Source organism: Neofelis nebulosa, chromosome 12 (assembly GCF_028018385.1).
Source record: "Neofelis nebulosa isolate mNeoNeb1 chromosome 12, mNeoNeb1.pri, whole genome shotgun sequence".
Classification (NCBI taxonomy): domain Eukaryota; kingdom Metazoa; phylum Chordata; class Mammalia; order Carnivora; family Felidae; genus Neofelis; species Neofelis nebulosa.
Window position 1 is genome coordinate 253,218 of NC_080793.1, and position 19,447 is coordinate 272,664.

The following is a 19,447-nucleotide window of genomic DNA, read 5'->3' on the forward strand; positions in this document are numbered from 1 at the left end:
TACGTTTAAGTTTTTGAGGATCCGCCACAGTTTTCCACTCAGCTGCACGATTTTACGTTCCTGCCAGCAGTGCACGAGGGCTCCAGTCTCTCCGCAACCTTGCCAGCACTTATTTTCCGTGTTTAGATAATAGCTGCCCGAAGGGGGTGAGGTGACTCACTGTGGTTTTGATTTGCATTTCCCCGATGACTGGTGATGCTGAATATCTTGTTGTGCGCTAACTGGCCATTTATAGAGCTTCTTTGGAGGAACGCCTATTCAAACTCCTTGCCCATCTTTGAACTGGGTTGGACTTTTGTTATTGGGTGGTAGGAGTTCTTTATATATTCTGCATAGGAATCCCCTATCAAGATTTATGACTATTTTTACCATCCCGTGAGTTGTCTCTTCACACTTTGGGATAGTATCCTTTGACAAACAAAATTTTCAATTTTGATGAAGTTTATCTATTTTAATTTTATTGTCTGTGCTTTTGGTGTCACATACAAGAAATCATTGCCATATCCAATGAATGTTGAGAAGATTTTCCTCTATCTTTTCTTCTAAGACATTTATGGTTTAAGCTCTTACATTTAGATCTTTGATCCATTTTGAGTTAATATCTGAAAACAGTCTAAAGTAAGGGCCCAACTGCATTCCTTTGCATGTGGAGATTCCCTTTTCCTGGCACCATTTGTTAAAAAGATGGCCCTTTCCTCCCACTGAGTGGTCTTGGCCCCCTCCTAAAAATCACTTTATCCATTTGAGGGTTCGTTTCTGGGCCATTCTGTCTTCACACCAGCACTGCGCTCTGTTGATTACGGTAGCTCTGTAGTAGGTTTTGAAGTCAGGAAGTGTGGGGCCTCCGGCTTTGTTCTTTTGCAGGGTTGTTTTGGCTGTTCAGGGTCCCTTGAGATCTGTAGGAGTTTCAGGACGTGCTTTTCTATTTCTGTGAGAAACTCGTTGGGATTCTGACAGGGATTGCGCTGGATCTGTGGTTCACTCTGGGCGGTACTGGCATTGTGACAATATTCACTCGTCCAACCCATGAGCGCAGGACATGTTCCCATGTTCTTAAGTCAATTCTTTAATCTCTCTCAGCAATGTTTTGTGGTTTTCAGTCTATAAGTCTTTCGTGTCCTTGGTTAAGTTTATTCCTAGTATTTTACTCTTTTTGATGCTGTTATAAATGGAATTGTTTTCTTAATTTCCTTGTTGGATAACTCATCTCAAGTGTATAAAAATATAACTGATGTTTCTGTATGAACTTTGTATCTTATAACTTCTCTGAATGCATTTGTTAGTTCTAGATTTTGGATGGGATTTTAGGGTTTTCTACATATAAAATCATACCATTTACGAACAGAGATCATTTTACTTGTTCTTCCCAATTTGCATGCTCTTTTGGAGTGGGGTGTCTAACTGCTCTAAGTTAAAGTCAGAAGAGGAAAAGCGCACAAAATGAAGGAGGGAGAGACTGGGCACGGCAGACTCCTTACTAGTTGCTGCGACTATCGCCAGGCACAGCACACCCAGTGCTCACTAGTATTCTCCCAAATAGACCTGTGACCACGCAAGGAGAGCAGACAACTGCTTCTGGACTACCAGGTGGACATCTGCCGGCTGCCAATTCCTGAAGCTGCTCCAACGAGGAACCGGCCCCGGCTTAGCTTTATGAGAAATTTCGACACAAAACTGGAAGGGGATTCAGACCAGGTAGCGTACCTTCGGGTCCACGAGGGCGCCGGCCTTGATGAGGTACTTCACTGCATCCAAATGGTTGTTTTCTGCCGCCTCCATCAATGGGGTCCTCTGGTCTTCTGAGCAGGTGTCAATGTTTGCGCCCGCCTGGTGACACAGGACAGTTCAGGTGTGGGGGAGCCGCCACGGTAGCCCCCACCTGGCTCACATTCAGACACTTCAGACACTTGCAAGTGCTAAGACCTCGTGAGCTACGTTAAAAAATCATTTCTAATGACCAACTATAACTGAGTCTTCAGAACCGAATTCAAAGACATGATTGTTCTATTATTGCCAAATCTTTAGTTCAAGAAGAGCATTTTCAGGGCCCCTGGGTGGCTCAGTCGGTTGTCTCTGACTTCAGCTCAGGACACGATCTCATGGTTCATGGGTTTGAGGCCCAAGTTGGGCTCTGTGCTGACAGCTCAGAGCCTGGAGCCTGCCTCAGATTCTGTGTCTCCCTCTCTCCCCTGCTCGTGCTCTGTCTCTCTCTCTCTCACACACAAATAAACATTTAAAAATTTTAAAAAAGAGCATTTTCATTTCCAACCAATTTGATAGAAAATGTTTAAAGCACGTTAGTGACAATACCTTTAGAAATTAAAAAGAAGTGAAAACCTTCTAAAGTAGGCAAAGAAGGGATGTGGAAGGGACCGCTCAGTGGGGCTGGGCCAGGAGGCAGGCCGTCACCTGGCCTACAATGACCAAAGGACACTCTGGTTCAGTGACCTCTTTCTCTGGGTGTTTTAATGCTTCCCAAACAAAATAAGCAGAACCAAAACTGATCTCCAGTAGTATGTATTCTGAAGCAATTTCTAATTCTCCCAATAGAGCATGTACTTGGAAAACTAATGAGCTAGCAAGTACACATAGATAAACTTCAGTCTGTGTGAAACTTAAGCCCCCAACTTTAAAATAGGTCGTGTGCTAGAAGCAAATCAGCTATCTCACAACTGAAACCTTTCTTCCCCATAGGGGAAAAACCTCCACCTTCTTAAACTGACATACCAAAAGCTAGTATTTAGTTTATAAAATAAATACTTATTAGGAGAAGGCTAAGAATAGTATTGTTTTTGCTGTTAGCAATCAAAAACAAAAATAACAAAATGAGTGGGGCGCCTGGGTGGCTCAGTCAGTTAAGTGCTCGACTTCAGCTCAGGTCATGTCTCACAGTTTGTGAGTTTGGGGCCTGTGTCGAGCTCTGTGCTGACAGCTCAGAGCCTGGAACCTGCTTCAGATTCTGTGTCTCCCTCTCTCTCTGCCCCTTCCCCACTCCCGTTCTGTCTCTCTCTTTCAAAAATAAACATTAGAAAAAAATTTTTTGAAAATGAGTTAAGAAATTTTTAAATAGACCCAGAGTGTTGCACAGGGAAACCAGCGAGCTGAGGTGACTCAGGGAGCCTCGAAGGAGACTTCTGCCAAATTCCAGAGGGCAGGATGGGGCTGTTGGCCACAAGCAGAGTTGAAAGTCAGGGATCAGAGGACCAGGCCCTCCCTGAGATTTCAGGGGCAGGTCTGAGGACTCACAACTAGTTCCCGGCACGATTGAGCGAAAGGAGGAGCAAAAAGTGACCAAGCCCACACACAAGCACACAGACCCTCACTGGAACACACAATCCAGAACCGACACCACGCCAGTCAGCCCAGAAAAAAGTGATCATCACCAGGAAAAGGTAGGGAAGACCGCGAGACAAAGGGAGGAGACAGAGAAAAGAGAGTCAAACCAGGAGATCCCCACGTGACTGATGGGATTCCCCCAGAGAGAATGGTGAGAACAGGGAAGCAGGTCCCCAGGGAAAAGCTCCAGTCCATCCAGCAGGACGGACTTAGTATAAGCTCCAGGCCAGACACACCAAGTCCAGGCAGATCCCAACCCCCACCCCTCTTCCCCAAAAGGCCCCTGTGAGAGCGTGCAGAATGTGCAAGATCCTGTGTGGGTGTGTGCATGGCACACCCCCATGGCAGTCCCTAGGCTCAGGGGTCAGTGCAACAGGTGTGGCTCTGTCCTTCCCCTCCGGGCTCTGTGACTGTTAGAACACCCACCTTTCTGTGTTAGAAGACACCTCATAGGCTCATGGCAGTAACACTAACACATGAAGGACAGGGCGACAGGCACCCAGAGCTGGGGAGCAGATGGAGGTGGCCTGTCAATGGGGACACACACACCTGGACCCAGGACAGGGCAGCTGCTATGAGTGCCCAGTGGCAGGGGTGCCCACACTACGGACGTCCCCAGTGCTGGCACTGGAGCTCTCCGTCTGCGCCCAGCACAGCCGCCCCGAACACACAGCCCCCGAGCTTGGGAGGTGCAGCTGAGGCCGGAGGGGCACACGTTTCCTTTCGTTTAACTTTGTCATTTACATTCAAACAGCCACACGTGGCAAGGCATGCCACACTGCAGAGAACCGGGGCCCAAATGAAATAACTGCTGCTCCCAGTGAGACCCGAGGATGAAAATTAAACAGATGGGAAGGTATCAAAACCACTCTTCAAAGGCGCTCCTGGCTGGGAGAGGACACTTCACAGACCCCGGCAGGACAGCAGCCCAGGAGAGACGGCGGTGGCTTTAGTGCTGCTCTGGGGCTGGAGAGAGGGAGCAGAGCCAGAGCCTGCCCGGTGGACACGGTGGGGTGGGAGACACCCCACAAAAGCAGAGTCTCCAGGGAACAACACTCTTGGACTTAGGGCAAACTAGAAAAGCCCGCCTCATATCTTTCCTGGGGAATCTCAAGAAAAGCTCAGGTTCTAAAGGAAGAAAAATACACAAAATCACAGGCTCCCAAGCTCAGAGGGTGAGCAGCCTGGGCCAGTGAATTAAACATCAGGCTAAGAATCCAGGCAGCTGGAGCCAAGCCCTACACATCAGGTCAGCCCAGAAGGCCACAGAAAACAACACTAAAATGGGCTGGTTTTCCACAATAAGTAACATTTTATTTTGCAACAGTTTAAGACCCACAAGAAGCTGCAGACCAGCACAGAGCTCCTGCCCCCACTTGCTTTCCCAGGATGGCACCTCACACGAGGGCAGCAGAGGCAGGCCCAGGGACCAGAGCTCAGGCACACTTCCTCCCTCAGTGGTCACGGGCACAAGGCAGGCTTCTGCCCTTGGACTGAAAGGCAGACACAGAAGAATCCCCACTGTGGGACTCCATGAGCACAAAGCTGAGAGGCAAACACGGGTAAGCCACATGGTTTGCGGGTGCTTGCAAGGTGGTCAAACCAGAGAAGTGCAGAGATGGGGGCTGTCACCATCAGAGCCTGGAGAGCCAGCCCCTCTGGCGGGGGGTAGGCTCTGTTGTGTCCTGACCTGGGGTGAGGTGGGAGCCATTTATGATTATTTATTAACAGGGTGCTTATACCGTAAGGACTTTTATTTTTTTTAATTTTCAAATGTTTATTTTTGAGACAGAGAGAGACAGATCATGAGTAGGGGAGGGGCAGAGAAAGAAGGAGACACAGAATCCCAAGGAGGCTCCAGACTCCGAGCTGTCAGCACAGAGCCCGATGCGGGGCTCAAAGTCACAAACTGTGAGATCGTGACCTGAGCGAAGTCGGGCAGTTAACTGACTATGCCACCCAGGCACCCCTACCTTAAGGACCTTTCTGTATGCACCACACATACACGCATTCACACACACACACTCTTCAACATAAAAAAAAAAAAAAAAAAAAAAAAAAAAGGGGGGGGGGGCCAGGGGCGCCTGGGAGGCTCAGTTGGTTGAGTATCAAACTCTTGATTTTGGCTTAGGTCATGATCTCAAGGTTTGTGAGTTCGAGCCCCAAATCGGGCTCTGCACTGACAGCACGGAGCCTGCCTGGGATTCTCTCTATCCATCTCTGCCCCTCCACGCTTGTGCGTGCTCTCTCTCTCTCTCTCTCAAAATAAACGAATAAACATTAAAAACAAGAAAAAGATTTCTTTAAAAAAAAATTAAAAAAAAAAAAAAAAGGCCAAAGAGAAAACAAGTCCTTTAAAAGGAACGACAAGCTAATTTCTTAAAAAGCAAGCATGGAAACTACAAGACGGTGGAATCCTTCCTTAAACAAAGCAAGAGAAATGAACCAGCAACCTAGAATTCCAAATCCAGGGTAACGTCTCCCAAGAAGCCCTCCATACCAGTCTCTGAGAGTGAGGAGAAGCCTGGGTGGCCCCCTCACTCAACCTCATGCAGCAAACAGGCCCATTGGGGTGACCTGCCCCCACCTCCTGCTTCATCCCTGTCCTACAACAGTCCCACACTGTACTGGGCCTCCAGGCCACCCTCAGAGAAGCATAAGCCACACCCTCTGTGACTCCACAGGACAAGGATGAGAGGACATCCGGTTGGAGTACTGACTCCCAGCCCTCTCCCTCAGAGCACCAGCATCCGAAGTCACTGCCTCAATAGCCATGCCAGCTGCCCTTGACCTCTCTCCAACAGGCTTGTCCTCTGTCAGATTAGCCACTTACCACTGTCACTGCCAAGAACCAACCCTTGTGACCACTTTGGGAGGCCGCCTCGGCTGTCCCCAAGTCCTACCAGGCTTCTCTTGAACTTGCACCCGAGGCCTCCACAGGTCTCCCCGCCGGAGCTCAGCAGGCCAGCGCACCTTCCCTCCCTCGCTCCCCGGCACCTGCAGCTCCCTCTTCTCGCCTGTCTCAAGACCAAGGACACAACACTTGCACACCAGATCACAGAGCGACCTCTGGAGGCGACAAAGAGGAGTATGTAGCCTCCAAGTGAGTGAAGAGAAAGGAAATGAGAAAATTAAAACAAATATCAACCCAAAAGACAACAACAAAGGAAATTTAAAAAGAAATATTTGAGGGTGCCTGGGTGGCTCAGTCAGCTAAGCGTCCAACTCCTGATTTCAGCTAAGGTCATGATCTCACGGTTTGTGAATTCGAGCTCCAAGTCAGGCTGTCACCACAGAGGGATTCACTGCTTGGGATTCTCTCTGCCCCTCCCTGGCTCACTCGCTCGCTTGCTCGCTCTCTCTCTCAAAAAAGAAAAAATAAATAAATGTTTAAAATTAAATGAATGAATGAATGAATGAATGAATGCCAGAAATTACAATAAATATTAGCTAGACCAAAAGTTCCTATTAAAATACGAAGACTCTCACCACTGTTATTCAACACAGTGTTGGAAGTCCTACCCTCAGCAATCAGATAACACAAAGAAATAAAAAGCATCCAAATCAGCAAGGAGGAGGTCAAACTTTCACTCTTCACAGATGACACAATATTGTATATGGAAAACCCAAAAGATTCCACAACAACAACAACAACAACACTAAAACTGATCCATGAATTCACCAAAGCCACAGGATATAAAATCAATGCACAGAAATCAGCTGCAGTTCTATACACCAATAAAGAAATAGCAAAAGGGAAATTAAGGAATCAATCCCATTTACAACTGCATCAAAAACTATAAAATACGTAGGAATAAACTTAACCAAAAAGGTGAAAAGTCTATACACTAAATGCTACAGAAAGCTTATGGAAGAATAAAGACACAGAACAATGGCAAATATTCCATGCTCCTGGATTAGAAGACCAAGTATTGTTGAAGTGTCGATACTACCCAAAGCAATCTACATATTCGGTGCAATCCCTATCAAAATAACACCAGCATTCTTCACAGAGCTAGAACAAATAATTCTAAAATTTGTATGGAACCAGAAAAGACCCCAAATTAGCCAAAGCAATCCTGAAAAAGAAAACCGAAGCTGGAGGCATCACAATCCTGGACTTCAAGACGTATCACAAAGCTGTAATCATCAAGACAGTATGGTACTGGCACAACAACAGACACTCAGATCAATGGAACAGAACAGAGAACCCAGAAATGGACCCACAAGTGTATGGCCAACTAATCCTGGACGAAGCAGGAATAAAGATAGTCTCCTCAGCAAGTGGTGCTCGGGAAACTGGACACCAAAACGCAGAAAAATGAACCTGAACCACTTTCTTACACCAGACACAAAAATAAACTCAAAATGGATGAAAGACCTAAACATAAGACAGGAAGCCATCAAAATCCTCGAGGAGAAAGCAGGCAAAAGCCTCTTCGACCTCACCCACAGCAACTTCTTACTCAACACATCTCCAGAGACAAGGGAAACAAAAGCAAAAAGGGAACTATTGGGGCCTCATCAAAATAAAATGCTTTTGCACAGCAAAGAAAACAATCAGCAAAACTAAAAGGCAACCAATGGAATGGGAGAAGATATTTGCAAATGACATATCAGATAAACGATTAGTATCCAAAATCTATAAAAAAAACTTATCAAACTTAACACCTGAAAACCAAACAATCCAGTGAAAAAATGAGAAAAAGAACAGACATTTTTCCAAAGAAGACATCCAGGTGACTAACAGACACATGAAAAAGATGCTCAACATCTCTCATCATCAGGGAAATAAAAATTAAAACCACAACGAGGTACCACCTCACACCTGTCAGAATGGCTAACATTAACACCTCAGGCAACAACAGATGTTGGCGAGGACGCAGAGAAAGAGGAACCCTTTTGCACTGCGGGTGGGAATGCAAACTGGTGCAGCCATTCTGGAAAACAGTATGGAGCTTCCTCAAAAAACTAAAAATAGAACTACCCTACGACCCAGCAATTGCACGACTAGGTATTTACCCAAGGGATACAAGTATGCTGTTTCGAAGGGGCACATGCACCCCCATGTTTATATGTTTATAGCAGCACTATCAACAACAGCCAAAGTATGGAAAGAGCCCCATGTCCATCAACAGATGAATGGAATAAGAAAATACGGTGTATATATATACAATGGAGTATTACTCAGTAACCAAAAAGAATGAAATCTTGCCACTTGCAACCACACGGATAGAACTAGAGGGTATTATATTATGCTAAGCGAAAATCAGAGAAAGAGAAATATCATATGACTTCACTCATATGTGGAAGATGAACATATGGGAAGGGAAGCAAAAATAATATAAAAGGGGGGGCAAAACATAAGAGACTCTTAAATACAAAGAACAAACTGAGGGTTGCTGGAGGGGTTGTGGGTAGGGGGTGGGCTAAATGAGCAATGGGCATTAAGGACACTTGTTGCGATGAGCACTGGGTGTTATACATAGGGGACAAACCACTGGATTCTACTCCTGAAATCATTATTGCACTATATGCTAACTAACTTGGATGTAAATTAAAAAAATAGTAAATAATAATAAAATAAAATAAAATACCAAGATCATCACACTGAGTTTTTAACAAATCTACCAACATGCTACTTAACAAGATACAAAAAAACAGAGGCTCTTTGGCAAGCCAAGAAGCTGGGAAGGGTCTGCAAGAACATTTTCAGGCATTAGGAATCTACCCCAACAGGTATATCTACTGTAAGATAATACAAGTGCAAACACCAACGGAGTCGTGTCCTGCCTGGCCCATGGCTGTCACTTCCATGGGCTCTGGCCAGAACCACCAGGGAACATCCCAGGTGCCCTGGCCGCCAGCACCTCCGGCTCCCACAGAGACATACATGCTCAGGAGACAACCTGTACGTGTGTTCCTCCTGAGACGGCAGCGTCCGCGGGGCACCCGACAGTGACAGGGCAGGGATCCCCCACCAGCATGTTATCACATTAGATATAAGCAAACAGGAATTGGGCGTTTGAGGAAAACCTTTCAAAAATAAAGACCAAATGAACAGAGCAGCACAAAACTTCAAAATTCTCATAATATCTTCAAAGAAACAAGGGAAGAACAGAGGTACAAAAAAGGAACTCACAGGGTGCCAGAAAGATCTCAAGATGGGCCTGTACAGATTAAAACTCCCCAGAGGAGCTGGAGGGTGAGGTGGAGAACACTGCCAGCAAGTGGAAGCGAAAATGAAGGAACGGTGCATGGCAGGAAAGGAAGACCAGAGAATTAGTCCATAAGGCCTAACGTGTAAACAGGGGTTGCAGGGGGCACCACTGGGCATGCAGACGGGAAGACAGCACCCAGAAACCCCAGAACAAGGGACAGGAACGTATGACGTACTAAATGCCCCAAAGGAGTCAAAAGACTGCTGTGTCACAGTGAAATTTCAGACCAGTGGGTTAAAGAAAATTTTCTGAAGCTTCCAGAGATAAAGGATCAGACTGAAAATGTGGTCTCCAGGAGACAGGGAACCAATACAGGGTCAGAAAGGGGGTGTCCCAGAGAAACAAAGCATGGGAACACGCAACGGGCTTCCTGGTGACATGGAGACAAGGTGCAGTCTGTTGAGAGGGTTAGGAATGAATCAGCAGGAGGCCGAGAGACAACAGAAACACAAAACGATTACCGCTCTCGGACGTGACGTGGCCAGCTCTGAAAGTACTGGCGTGACCACCCAACACAAGATCTCCCCACTCATCTCAGCAACACAGGGACATGACCAAATGAGGAGGACTGGGGGAGGGAGGTGCGCGTGCCTGGGCCAAGCCTTCCCACACTCCAAAGTCAGTAATTAATATTAAAAACTGGCTGCAAAATGGAAACGAAAATAACAAATCAAGAAACAGCTGTACAGCAGCACATTATTTTCAAACCCAGTGGTAAACGCCAGAGAAACAGCTGCAAGACTGCCAGCAGGGCCAGGGCGTGCCGGGACTGGAGGGACAGAAACACTGGTTTTCTGTTTAGACCATTCAGTGCTGTTTGACTTCCCAGCTCTCACAACTATGAATCTTGCGCAATTTCACTTGACAAAGGCAAGACAGAGCGTGTGGAAGGCTCTGCGGAGAGCCGTGCGTCCGACCTGGATCAGCATGTGGCAGATGTCCACGTGGCCGGCCTCGGCGGCAGCGTGCAATGGGGACCGCTTGTTCTGGTGCTCCATCTTAAAGTTGGGATCGATTCCATCCACTGTGAACACACAGGTTTCACCGGTTATTTCGGGTGCAGCCCCTGGCTCCCAGCACTTCAGGATGCTCATAAAGGCTGGCAAAGATACATGTAGACAACCACCAACGGCCAGCATCGCACGATACCATCCCGTGTCTAGCTAAGGGCAAAGCCAGGCTCCAATTTCACTGCAAGACTCAAAAGAGAGTATGCTAGTTTCACACAAAATTCAACAGGTGGGTCTGTGGTTGGGAGTCACCTAACGTTATAAATCCCTGCCCTCGCTGCTCCTAACCCAGAGGGGCTCCCTTGTGTGTTTTCAAGCACTCTTGCGCTCGGCCTCCCCTGGGCCCGGGCACCTGCTGAGCGCAAGGGCGGCAGGACCACTGGGCAGCCTCAGACACATGTGGCTTGGTGCGCACAGTGTCAGCAGGCCTGAAACGGACACTTGGCCAACAGACCAACCAAAGAGCAGCCAAGCAACATCAGCACCCCATCAAGCCTAGAAAGAAAACGATTAAAACCCCCACTTGGGGGCGCCTGGGAGGCTCAGTCGGTTGAGTGTCTGACTTCGGCTCAGGTCATGATCTCACGGTTTGTGAGTTCGAGCCCCACTTCGGGCTCTGTGCTGACAGCTTGGAGCCTGAAGCCTGCTTCAGATTCTGTGTCTCCCCCTCTCTCTGCCCCTCCCCCACTCACACTCTGTGTCTCTCTCCTTCAAAAATAAATAAACATTACAAAAAAATTTTTTAAAACCCACTTTGGTCAACATTAAATAACTTACATTTTTAGCACAAACTGTTAAGTTTCTTTTTTTGACTGTCAAGTAAAGGGATTTTTTAAATCCCTTTTGAACCCAGAGGAACCGACTCTTGAGCTGTGAGCTCAGAATCAAATTACTGCCCCTTCCTTGGCCAGAGACAGAACTGCGAAGGGTCTCGAAGCATCAACCGTAAGATATCAACCATAAGGTGCATCAACCAGAAGATGTATGTGCAGACATCACTGTCAGTGGTCTTGCTCTGCCCACAGCTGGCTTACACCAGCACAGGCCTGGCACCCGCCTTCCTGCCGTCAGCGCACAGCCGGCCCTAGCTCGCTCATCTTGCTTTTTCTGATTCTACATCTCCTCTTGATTTAATTATATGCCTAATTCTTTTTTTAGATGAGAAATTCACAGGAAATATTTCTACTACTATGAATAACAGGATACGAATGTCATGAACAAGAACTGAAATGAGGGGCGCCTGGGTGGCTCAGTCGGTTAAGCGTCCGACTTCGGCTCAGGTCATGATCTCACGGTTCGTGAGTTCGAGCCCCGCGTGGGGCTCTGGGCTGACAGCTCAGAGCCTGGAGCCTGCTTGGGATGCTGTGTCTCCCTCTGTCTGCCCCTCCCCTGCTTGCACTCTGTCTCTCGCACTGTCTCAAAAATAAGTAAACATTTAAAAAAAAAAACAAAAAACTGAAATGAGAGAAATGAGAGACAGATAAAGAGAAACAAAGTAAGACCCTCCTCCTGAGAAGAGGTACCAGCAAACTGCCACCTGCTCCTGGGGCCACCAGGACAGGCACCAGCCCCAGCTCAGGTGCAGGCCACTTACCCAGCATGAGCAGCACTTTCTGCAGCTCCCCTTGCCTGGCGGAGAAATATAGCTGCTTCGGATGGAAGCGAAGCTTCTTGGGTCTGCGGGGAAAGTGTGGGACAGCTGTGACCCCCAGGCGACCCCACCCTGGCTCCTGGCCCACCTGCTGCCACACACACACATGCCTAGGAAGCTGCAGGATGGGAAGACCTGGATGACGTCCACCTGCTGATGCCCCAGGGTCAAGGGCACCAAACTCACCAGGCTCAGGCATCTCCCAGTAAAAACAACAAAAATGAGCAACTATCTTCTTCATCCACATCACACCTGGCCCAGCCTGCCCCCTTCAGCAGTACAAAGTCTGGGCCTGGTGAGTGGGGCAGGGGAACACAACAGTCACCAGAACACCAGGGCCACAGACGAGGGCTAGACACTAACAAAGCTGAAATTACGGGGGACCTGGCGATGTGTCCCAACACCTGAGCTTTCCTCAAAGCAAGAGTAATGAGATGCATGCCCTTTCCAGCACAGGCACGCTTCCCCAGGGGAGGACACCTGCCTGGTTCCTAGGTCACAGACTCAGGGTGCTCCTACAGGGCTGTGCTGTCTGGGAGTTGATCTGTAAGCCTGAATGACCACTTGATTCAACCCTTCATTTCACAGATGAGGAACCAGTCAAGTGGAATTTGCTCCAATGTCCCGAGGTCAATGCCAAGGGTTAACAACATCCAGGGGAAACATTTGTAAAAGCCTCACCACGACTGTCCTCACTTACGACTTTAAGGATGTCACCTTTTGCTCTTAGTATATTGAACAGCTTGCAATAATTTCCTGAAACAGTATAAAAATATGTGAATTGTCCTGATGAACACCATCAATCAAAAAGCTGATCGATGTTACCAGGGCCTCCTTGGGAATGCCCCATGACCCCATGGGGATGCCCTGTGACCGACCCTCAGATGGTACCCCACTGGATGCAGACACCTAGGAAGTGCAGCCACGGCAGTACTGGAAGCAGTGGGGGATTTAAAGATGTGCGCGCAAATGGCCCAGTGGCTGACACAGAGGGAAGAAAATCTGTAGGAAGGAGCGTCCAGATGTGCAGATGTCAGTGGGTCAGGCCCTGAGCCATCTGAAAATACAAACTGATTCTTACTTTTCCGAGTCTAGAGCGATCAGAGCACTTTCCAAGGTCTCCTTCCCTGGTCCCTGGGAAAGGCCGGGGGCCGGCTTCACCAGCCCCGCAGGCCCTGTGGGGTCGAAGCCCTCGGCTGCCTGGGGGGCCGTACTCTGTGGCTTGCCGTCCTCCAAGAGCGATGGTCCAGCAGTGCTTCGAGGGTAGGAAACAGACAACATGCTGAATGTTAGACATGTGAAAAACTCCGCTTCTCGTGGAAACCAACGAAAACACAGAACATGATTCACTCAGACCCTTCTAGCTATGCTGCTCTCTGAGCATGAAAATGACTTCAGACTCACTTTCTATTTAGTTCCTTGGATCAAAGAGCCCAATTCAAGGGCAAATTCCCAGAAAAAAGTGACATTCAAAGCAAGGGAAACTTCTCCAGGGCTTCCAGGACCACGTTCAAGTTTGCTTTTGTGAATGAGCTTCAGGTTGGATCTATCAAACCCCACCGCTCTCCCCAGGGGGCAAAAATTCCCCTGGAAGTCTGATTCAAAGTATGTTAAATTTATACATTAGCAAAAAGAAGAACAAGAAGAAACTGCCCTCCTCCCAATATTCATTTTGATACATCTACAATTCAAGTCTCTTTTATTTTTTTTTTTTAAATGTTTATTTATTTTTGAGACAGAGAGACAGAGCATGAACAGGGGAGGGTCAGAGAGAGTGGGAGACCCAGAATCCAAAGCAGGCTCCAGGCTCCGAGCTTGTCAGCCCAGAGCCCGATGCGGGGCCTGAACTCACGGACCGCGAGATCATGACCTGAGCCGAAGTCGGACGCTTAACCGACTGAGCCACCCAGGCGCGCCCCCAAGTCTCTTTTAAATGACCCTCAACAAAGTTTCACTTTTCTCTGTATCAGTGTAATATCTGTCATATTACATACTCCCAAAATGAACCATTCCCTTAAAAAAATTCTTTTCTGGTTACCTAGTGCCTTCAAAATACAATTTAGTAATAACCTGTAATAGCAGCTGGAGCTATTGTTTCATATTATACCCACGTGTGACACATGTATGGATGTGTATGGACACACGGAGGGACACAAACGTGTATAAGCACATATGGGGCACGGACGCAGACGTGTGCATACACACATGCGCAAGGGCGCAGACACACACACAGACGTGCAGGGGTACAGATGTGTACAGACACACACAGCAGTTAGCACTCAGAGACACACACGTTTCCAGGAGAGCTGCCCAAGGCTCTGCTGGGCACGTACCTGCCTGTGGTGGTGTCGGCCCTGCCCTCCGCCAAGGAGCTTTTGTCCTGCCCAGGGGCCAGTGTCACGGTAGAGGTTGTGTCCGCTTTTGCGATGGTCACCTCTTTGGCCTTGGAGATCTCCTCCCCACAGTGGGGACAATAGCTGGCATTATTGACTCGAGAGGCACAGTCTTTGTGGAAACGGTGAGAGATGCTGCTCTCAGGCTGACATTCCATAAAATTACCCTAGAAATGGGAAGATGAAAAATGATTTTTTTTAAATTAGGGCTAACACGCATAAAAGTAAACACAGTGCTCCTGAGCCTGCACATGGCATGGGGGTGCCCAGAGGCCAGTCGGGGCCCCCAGTTCCTGGCTATGTAAGTGGGAGACCTGCATCCTACAGCCCTACTGAAGCGGGGAGGTCACCTGACTGCCCCCCACACCTCCAAGGGCCACGGCCTCACCCTCCAGCAGTTCTAACCAGAGGAGGGAGGCCCCGAAAGACCAGGCCCCAAGAAGGACCCCTGGAGTACAATCCAGGAACAGAATCGTGGAACAGAACATCGGGAAAACGGTGCTCTGCAGAGATTACCCAGCACCACCATGGGGGCACTTCAGGAAAACCCCGGATGGCCTCAAAAGGACTCTCGCTGGCACCAAGGAAGGTAACCCTCCAGCAGCATGAGAAGCAATGAGAGCAGGGCACTCTTGCCAGGAGCTAAGGGTCAATGGACATAGAGAAGCAGTGTCCCTCTTTTTCTTAGCAGAAGCAACAAAGGACACTGAAGACAAGGAAGGGCACACAGATGTGAAACCCAAAGAGCAGCCACTGTAAAGAAGCTCCTGGCCCAAGTGGGTGTCTCAGCCACGGGCCAAGTGAACCACAGGGCTCCTCGCCTTCATCCAGGCACCGTAGGCACCAGTGGGCACAGGTGTGTATGGAACGAACAAGACAGTAACCACCGAGAGATGAAGGCAAAGCCGAAGGTGAGGCAGGCCCTGTCCAGGAGAAAGGCCGCCGTGTGTTCAGACAAAGTGAACAGGAGGAGAGCGGAGGGTGCCCGGCTCACATGCCCCCACGGTCCCTGGGAGGCCAAAGACTCACAGGCGGCAAAAAGGGAGCGTATGCAGGGAGGGACCCTCCAGGCGGGCCCCCAGATTCAGGAGCTTCGGGAGGCGTTTGCCACAGCTGTCAGCTAGCGGAGGGAGGCAGCGAGCGCTGGTGCCAGGCTGTGTAGCGGGGCACTCGCACGGCTGGCCGGGCACTCACCGCTGTGCAGAAGTAGCCGCAGCCAGGACAGCACTGGTGCTTCACCATCCGGCCCCGGTGGTCTTCACACAGCACCAAGAGCGGCGCTTTGCTGGATGGGCGCATCAGCTCGTGCTTGACCACGCTGTTGGTGCACCTGCCCAGCTGCAATCAGACAGGACCAGGGTCAGCGACAGGGCCTTCGGGGAGGAGTCTGGCAGGTGTGAGTCCAAGGCAGACTCTGAGGGCTCCCGCGTAGGGCTGGAAATGCAGAGGGCAGGCAGGGCCCCATCCTCTGCACATCCGCCAGAACAGAACAGTGAGCTTGATGACTGGCCACACACACAGTGTCCGTGGAGTGGGTGGTTAACTTGCCAAAACGAGGAAAAAGTCTCAGGCAAGTTGGGGGCTGGGCCAGGTACTGAGGAAAAATGGGACTTACGCCAGGCCGGATGGAAAGGATGTTGTGGGTCAGTAATGGGACCTCAATGCGAATCCACAGAACCTACAAGCAGTCATGATGGCCAGAGCAAAACACCAGAGAAAGGGCTACTGCACAGACGACGGGCCGAACGTGGCCCAGGTGCACCCCCGTAGCAGCCCACCTCAGCCTCCGAGGAGACACCCATGCCCTGCCCAGCGACTGCTCAGCTGACCAGGCCGCCCCACAGCAAGGCCCAGACCCTCCTTCCCCGACCGACATGTGCCCGAGCGGGGGAAGCAGACACAAAGCACAGACACCAAAGCAAAGAAGCGGAAATCAGAAGCAGTCTGGGGAGTACAAGCCGGGGCAGAAGAAGAGTGTGCAAGAAACTCACCGGCGCCCCTAGAGAAACAGACCTTGTGTCCGTGTCCGTTCTCACATTGGAACAGGACACTATGAAGGAAGACGCATGCTCAGGGAACAAGAGTGAGCTCTCAGAAATCAGAAAAGGTAGAAGAAATGGAAATTTCCACAGAACTGGTGGAAGACAGATGGGAATTTTGCAAAACTAAAGCAGAAAGACAAAAATGTGGAAAATAGAAGAAAACTGGAAGCTCCATCTAGGAGACCTAAAATAAAGGGAAAACAGAGAAGAGAAAAGGATCAATGAACAAGGGCAACAGGTTTCCAGCACGAAGGGCACGCGTGTCCCTTCTACAGGGAGCCAGTGGCAGCCCAGGACAGTGGTACGCCCAGAGGAGATGGCCTCACCGCCAGCAAGGACTGCACGGGCCCCGCACAGCAACAACCCAAACAAAGAGGAGTGATTTCAACAGAAAAAGGAAACCGTGTCCAACCTAGACTTCTGTCCTGAAATGAAGCATTTCCAGGATACAGAGTCTCCGATATTTATCTCCCAAGCCACCTTTCGTAAGAAGCTACTGAAGGTTATGCACCACCAAGATGAGAAAGCTATGACCCAGAGAAACTGGATATGCTGAAAACACCTATAGAAATGTGTAATTCTATCACTCTAGGACTGAATTTAGAATGGGTACAAAGACAAGGAAAAATGAGAAAATTATTAACTCTGAGAAACATAAAATGTTGAGGAGGAGAATGAATGTATTCCAAGCACACTGCTGGCTCAGTTGTGAACGTTGCCATCGTGTGTTATGAAAACCACAAATACCGTTTTAACCAAAATTGAGGATAGAACGCAGACTGCAGGTGGGGCGACGAGAAAGAAGAATTAATTAAAAGGTGAGCACCTCTTCCCCACTCAGAAACCAGCAGGCAGTGTCTCCTAAGGAGAGGGTCAAGGAATGACAGCAGAAAGTGAGTCATGTAAAATTATGGAGAAAAACACAAGGAAAAATTAAAAGAAGTCACAGTGGCTGCCCCAGGGGAGGGAGACCGGGAGAGCCACAGCAAAGAGGTGGCACAAACACACATACACACATCAGGAGCTCTGCGACGCACACACAGTTAAGCAGACACCTGACTACATCACGGACATTTACGGTTGTCACGAGATGAGATGTTGCTAAACACCCACCCCACGCAGCACAGACCCGCACAGAGACTCATCTGGCCCACAGCAGCAGTGGTGCTATGGCAGAGGGACTCTGCTCAGGAGTCTGAGCACAGGACCAGGAGCCAGAGCAGGCGGCACGAGCAGACTGGGAATGTTAGGAAAGTCAAATGAAGATGCTAGAAATAACAAAATACGGAAACAGATGAATGCATTTGACTGGCTCATGAGTATGTATACTCAACAAGGAAGAAAAAGTCACTGAATGGAAAAAGGTCAATGTAATTAACCCAAACCTAAAATAGAAACAGCAAAAAGAGCAGAGCACCCACCAGCTGAGCCAATGTCAGATAACCTAGCACGCATGATGAGAGAGCCAGAACCAGGAGGGCAGGCTGGCCGAGAAGCACAGGGCTGCCAGGTGAGGAGGCTCTGGGATGAGCAGGTGCCAGATCAGAGTCCAAGAGGCTCAGAGAAAGCAAAGGAGTATAAACACTGAAAGAGAAAACCAAAACAAAAGAGCAAAACCATCCCGCCCAGGCCCAAAGACAAAGAGAAAACCTCGGAGCAGCCAAAGAAAAACACCACAAGCAAAGGAACAGAAGTCTGAAGACGGCCAGCTTCTCGTCAGGAGCCAGGGAACACGGCACGGGAGCGGCATGTGTGGGTCCTGACAGTTCTCCGCCCATGAAAATCTCCCCCAAATGAAGGCAAGAAACAGATATTCTCAGGCACACAGAAGGGAGAGAACTCACTGTCGCCGCAGACCTGCACCATGGGATGGCTGCAGTGGCAGGGTCCCGGACACCGTCTAAACAGAGGGAGAGCGCTGCCTGCATAGGGGCTAAATGAAGGTCAACCAGAGACTACTTTTATGTTTAATCAGTCTGAAAGATAATTATTTAAAGAAAAATAACAGCAATGTACTGCGGGTTTTTAGCATATATGAAATTAAAACATACACCAAAAGATGGGAGGGAGGATTTGGAACCATGTCACTGTAAGATTCTCACACCACATCAAATGGTGTGGCATCAGGCAGAGGTTAGAGATGCAGCCTGGAAACCCAGGGCAATCACTGCGAACGTCACAGAGCCAATGGTGGGATAAACTGCAATCATAAAAAAATTCAATCCAAAAGGCAGAAAATAGAGAAAAATGAGTAGCGGATGACATAAATCTTAACACCATTAAGATGTTAGGGGCACCTGGGTGGCTCAGTCAGTTAAGCGTCCGACTCTTCAGCTCAGGTCACAATCTCGCAGTTCTTGAGCTCAAGCCTCACATCAGACTCTGCACCGACAGCATAGAGCCTGCTTGGGATTCTCTCTCTCCCACCCACCCCTCCCTCTGCCCCTCCTGCACTCTAAATAAATAAATAACTAAAAACAAAGACTGATCATATACAAGAGTAAAACCCTACTACACACTAAAGAAATCCACTTTAAATTTAAAGACAAAGACAGGTGAAAAGTAAAGGACAGGGCATGTGCCCTGCAAACACTCATGAGAGGAAAGCCAGGGTGGTCACGTTAGTATCAGACAAGTGAGATCTCGGCAGACGTGCTTCCACGGGGCTGCAGAGGGACACTGCCGAGGGACATATGTGCACGCAGCAACAGGGTTCAACACACAAGAAGCCACACCAATGGGTCCAGAAGGAGAAACCCACAACTGTGGCTGAAGAATCCACACTTGTCCCTCG

The 19,447-nt window shown here is 48.8% G+C and overlaps 1 protein-coding gene across 8 annotated transcripts in view; it reads right to left on the reverse strand.

Moving 5' to 3' along the window:
- Positions 1–19,447, reverse strand: part of EHMT1 (euchromatic histone lysine methyltransferase 1) — a 153,184-nt gene that overhangs the window by 25,823 nt on the left and 107,914 nt on the right. For 6 of the 8 annotated variants that reach the window (XM_058693370.1, XM_058693371.1, XM_058693375.1 and 3 more), the window contains 6 exons: positions 15,806–15,949; positions 14,552–14,778; positions 13,300–13,473; positions 12,162–12,244; positions 10,475–10,581; positions 1,705–1,827 (listed from right to left, as the gene is read on the reverse strand). In XM_058693370.1, coding sequence (XP_058549353.1) covers positions 1,705–1,827; positions 10,475–10,581; positions 12,162–12,244; positions 13,300–13,473; positions 14,552–14,778; positions 15,806–15,949 — 858 coding nt within the window. The remainder of the gene's footprint in view (positions 1–1,704; positions 1,828–10,474; positions 10,582–12,161; positions 12,245–13,299; positions 13,474–14,551; positions 14,779–15,805; positions 15,950–19,447) is intronic. The other 2 variants (XM_058693376.1, XM_058693374.1) reach the window with 1 other exon arrangement.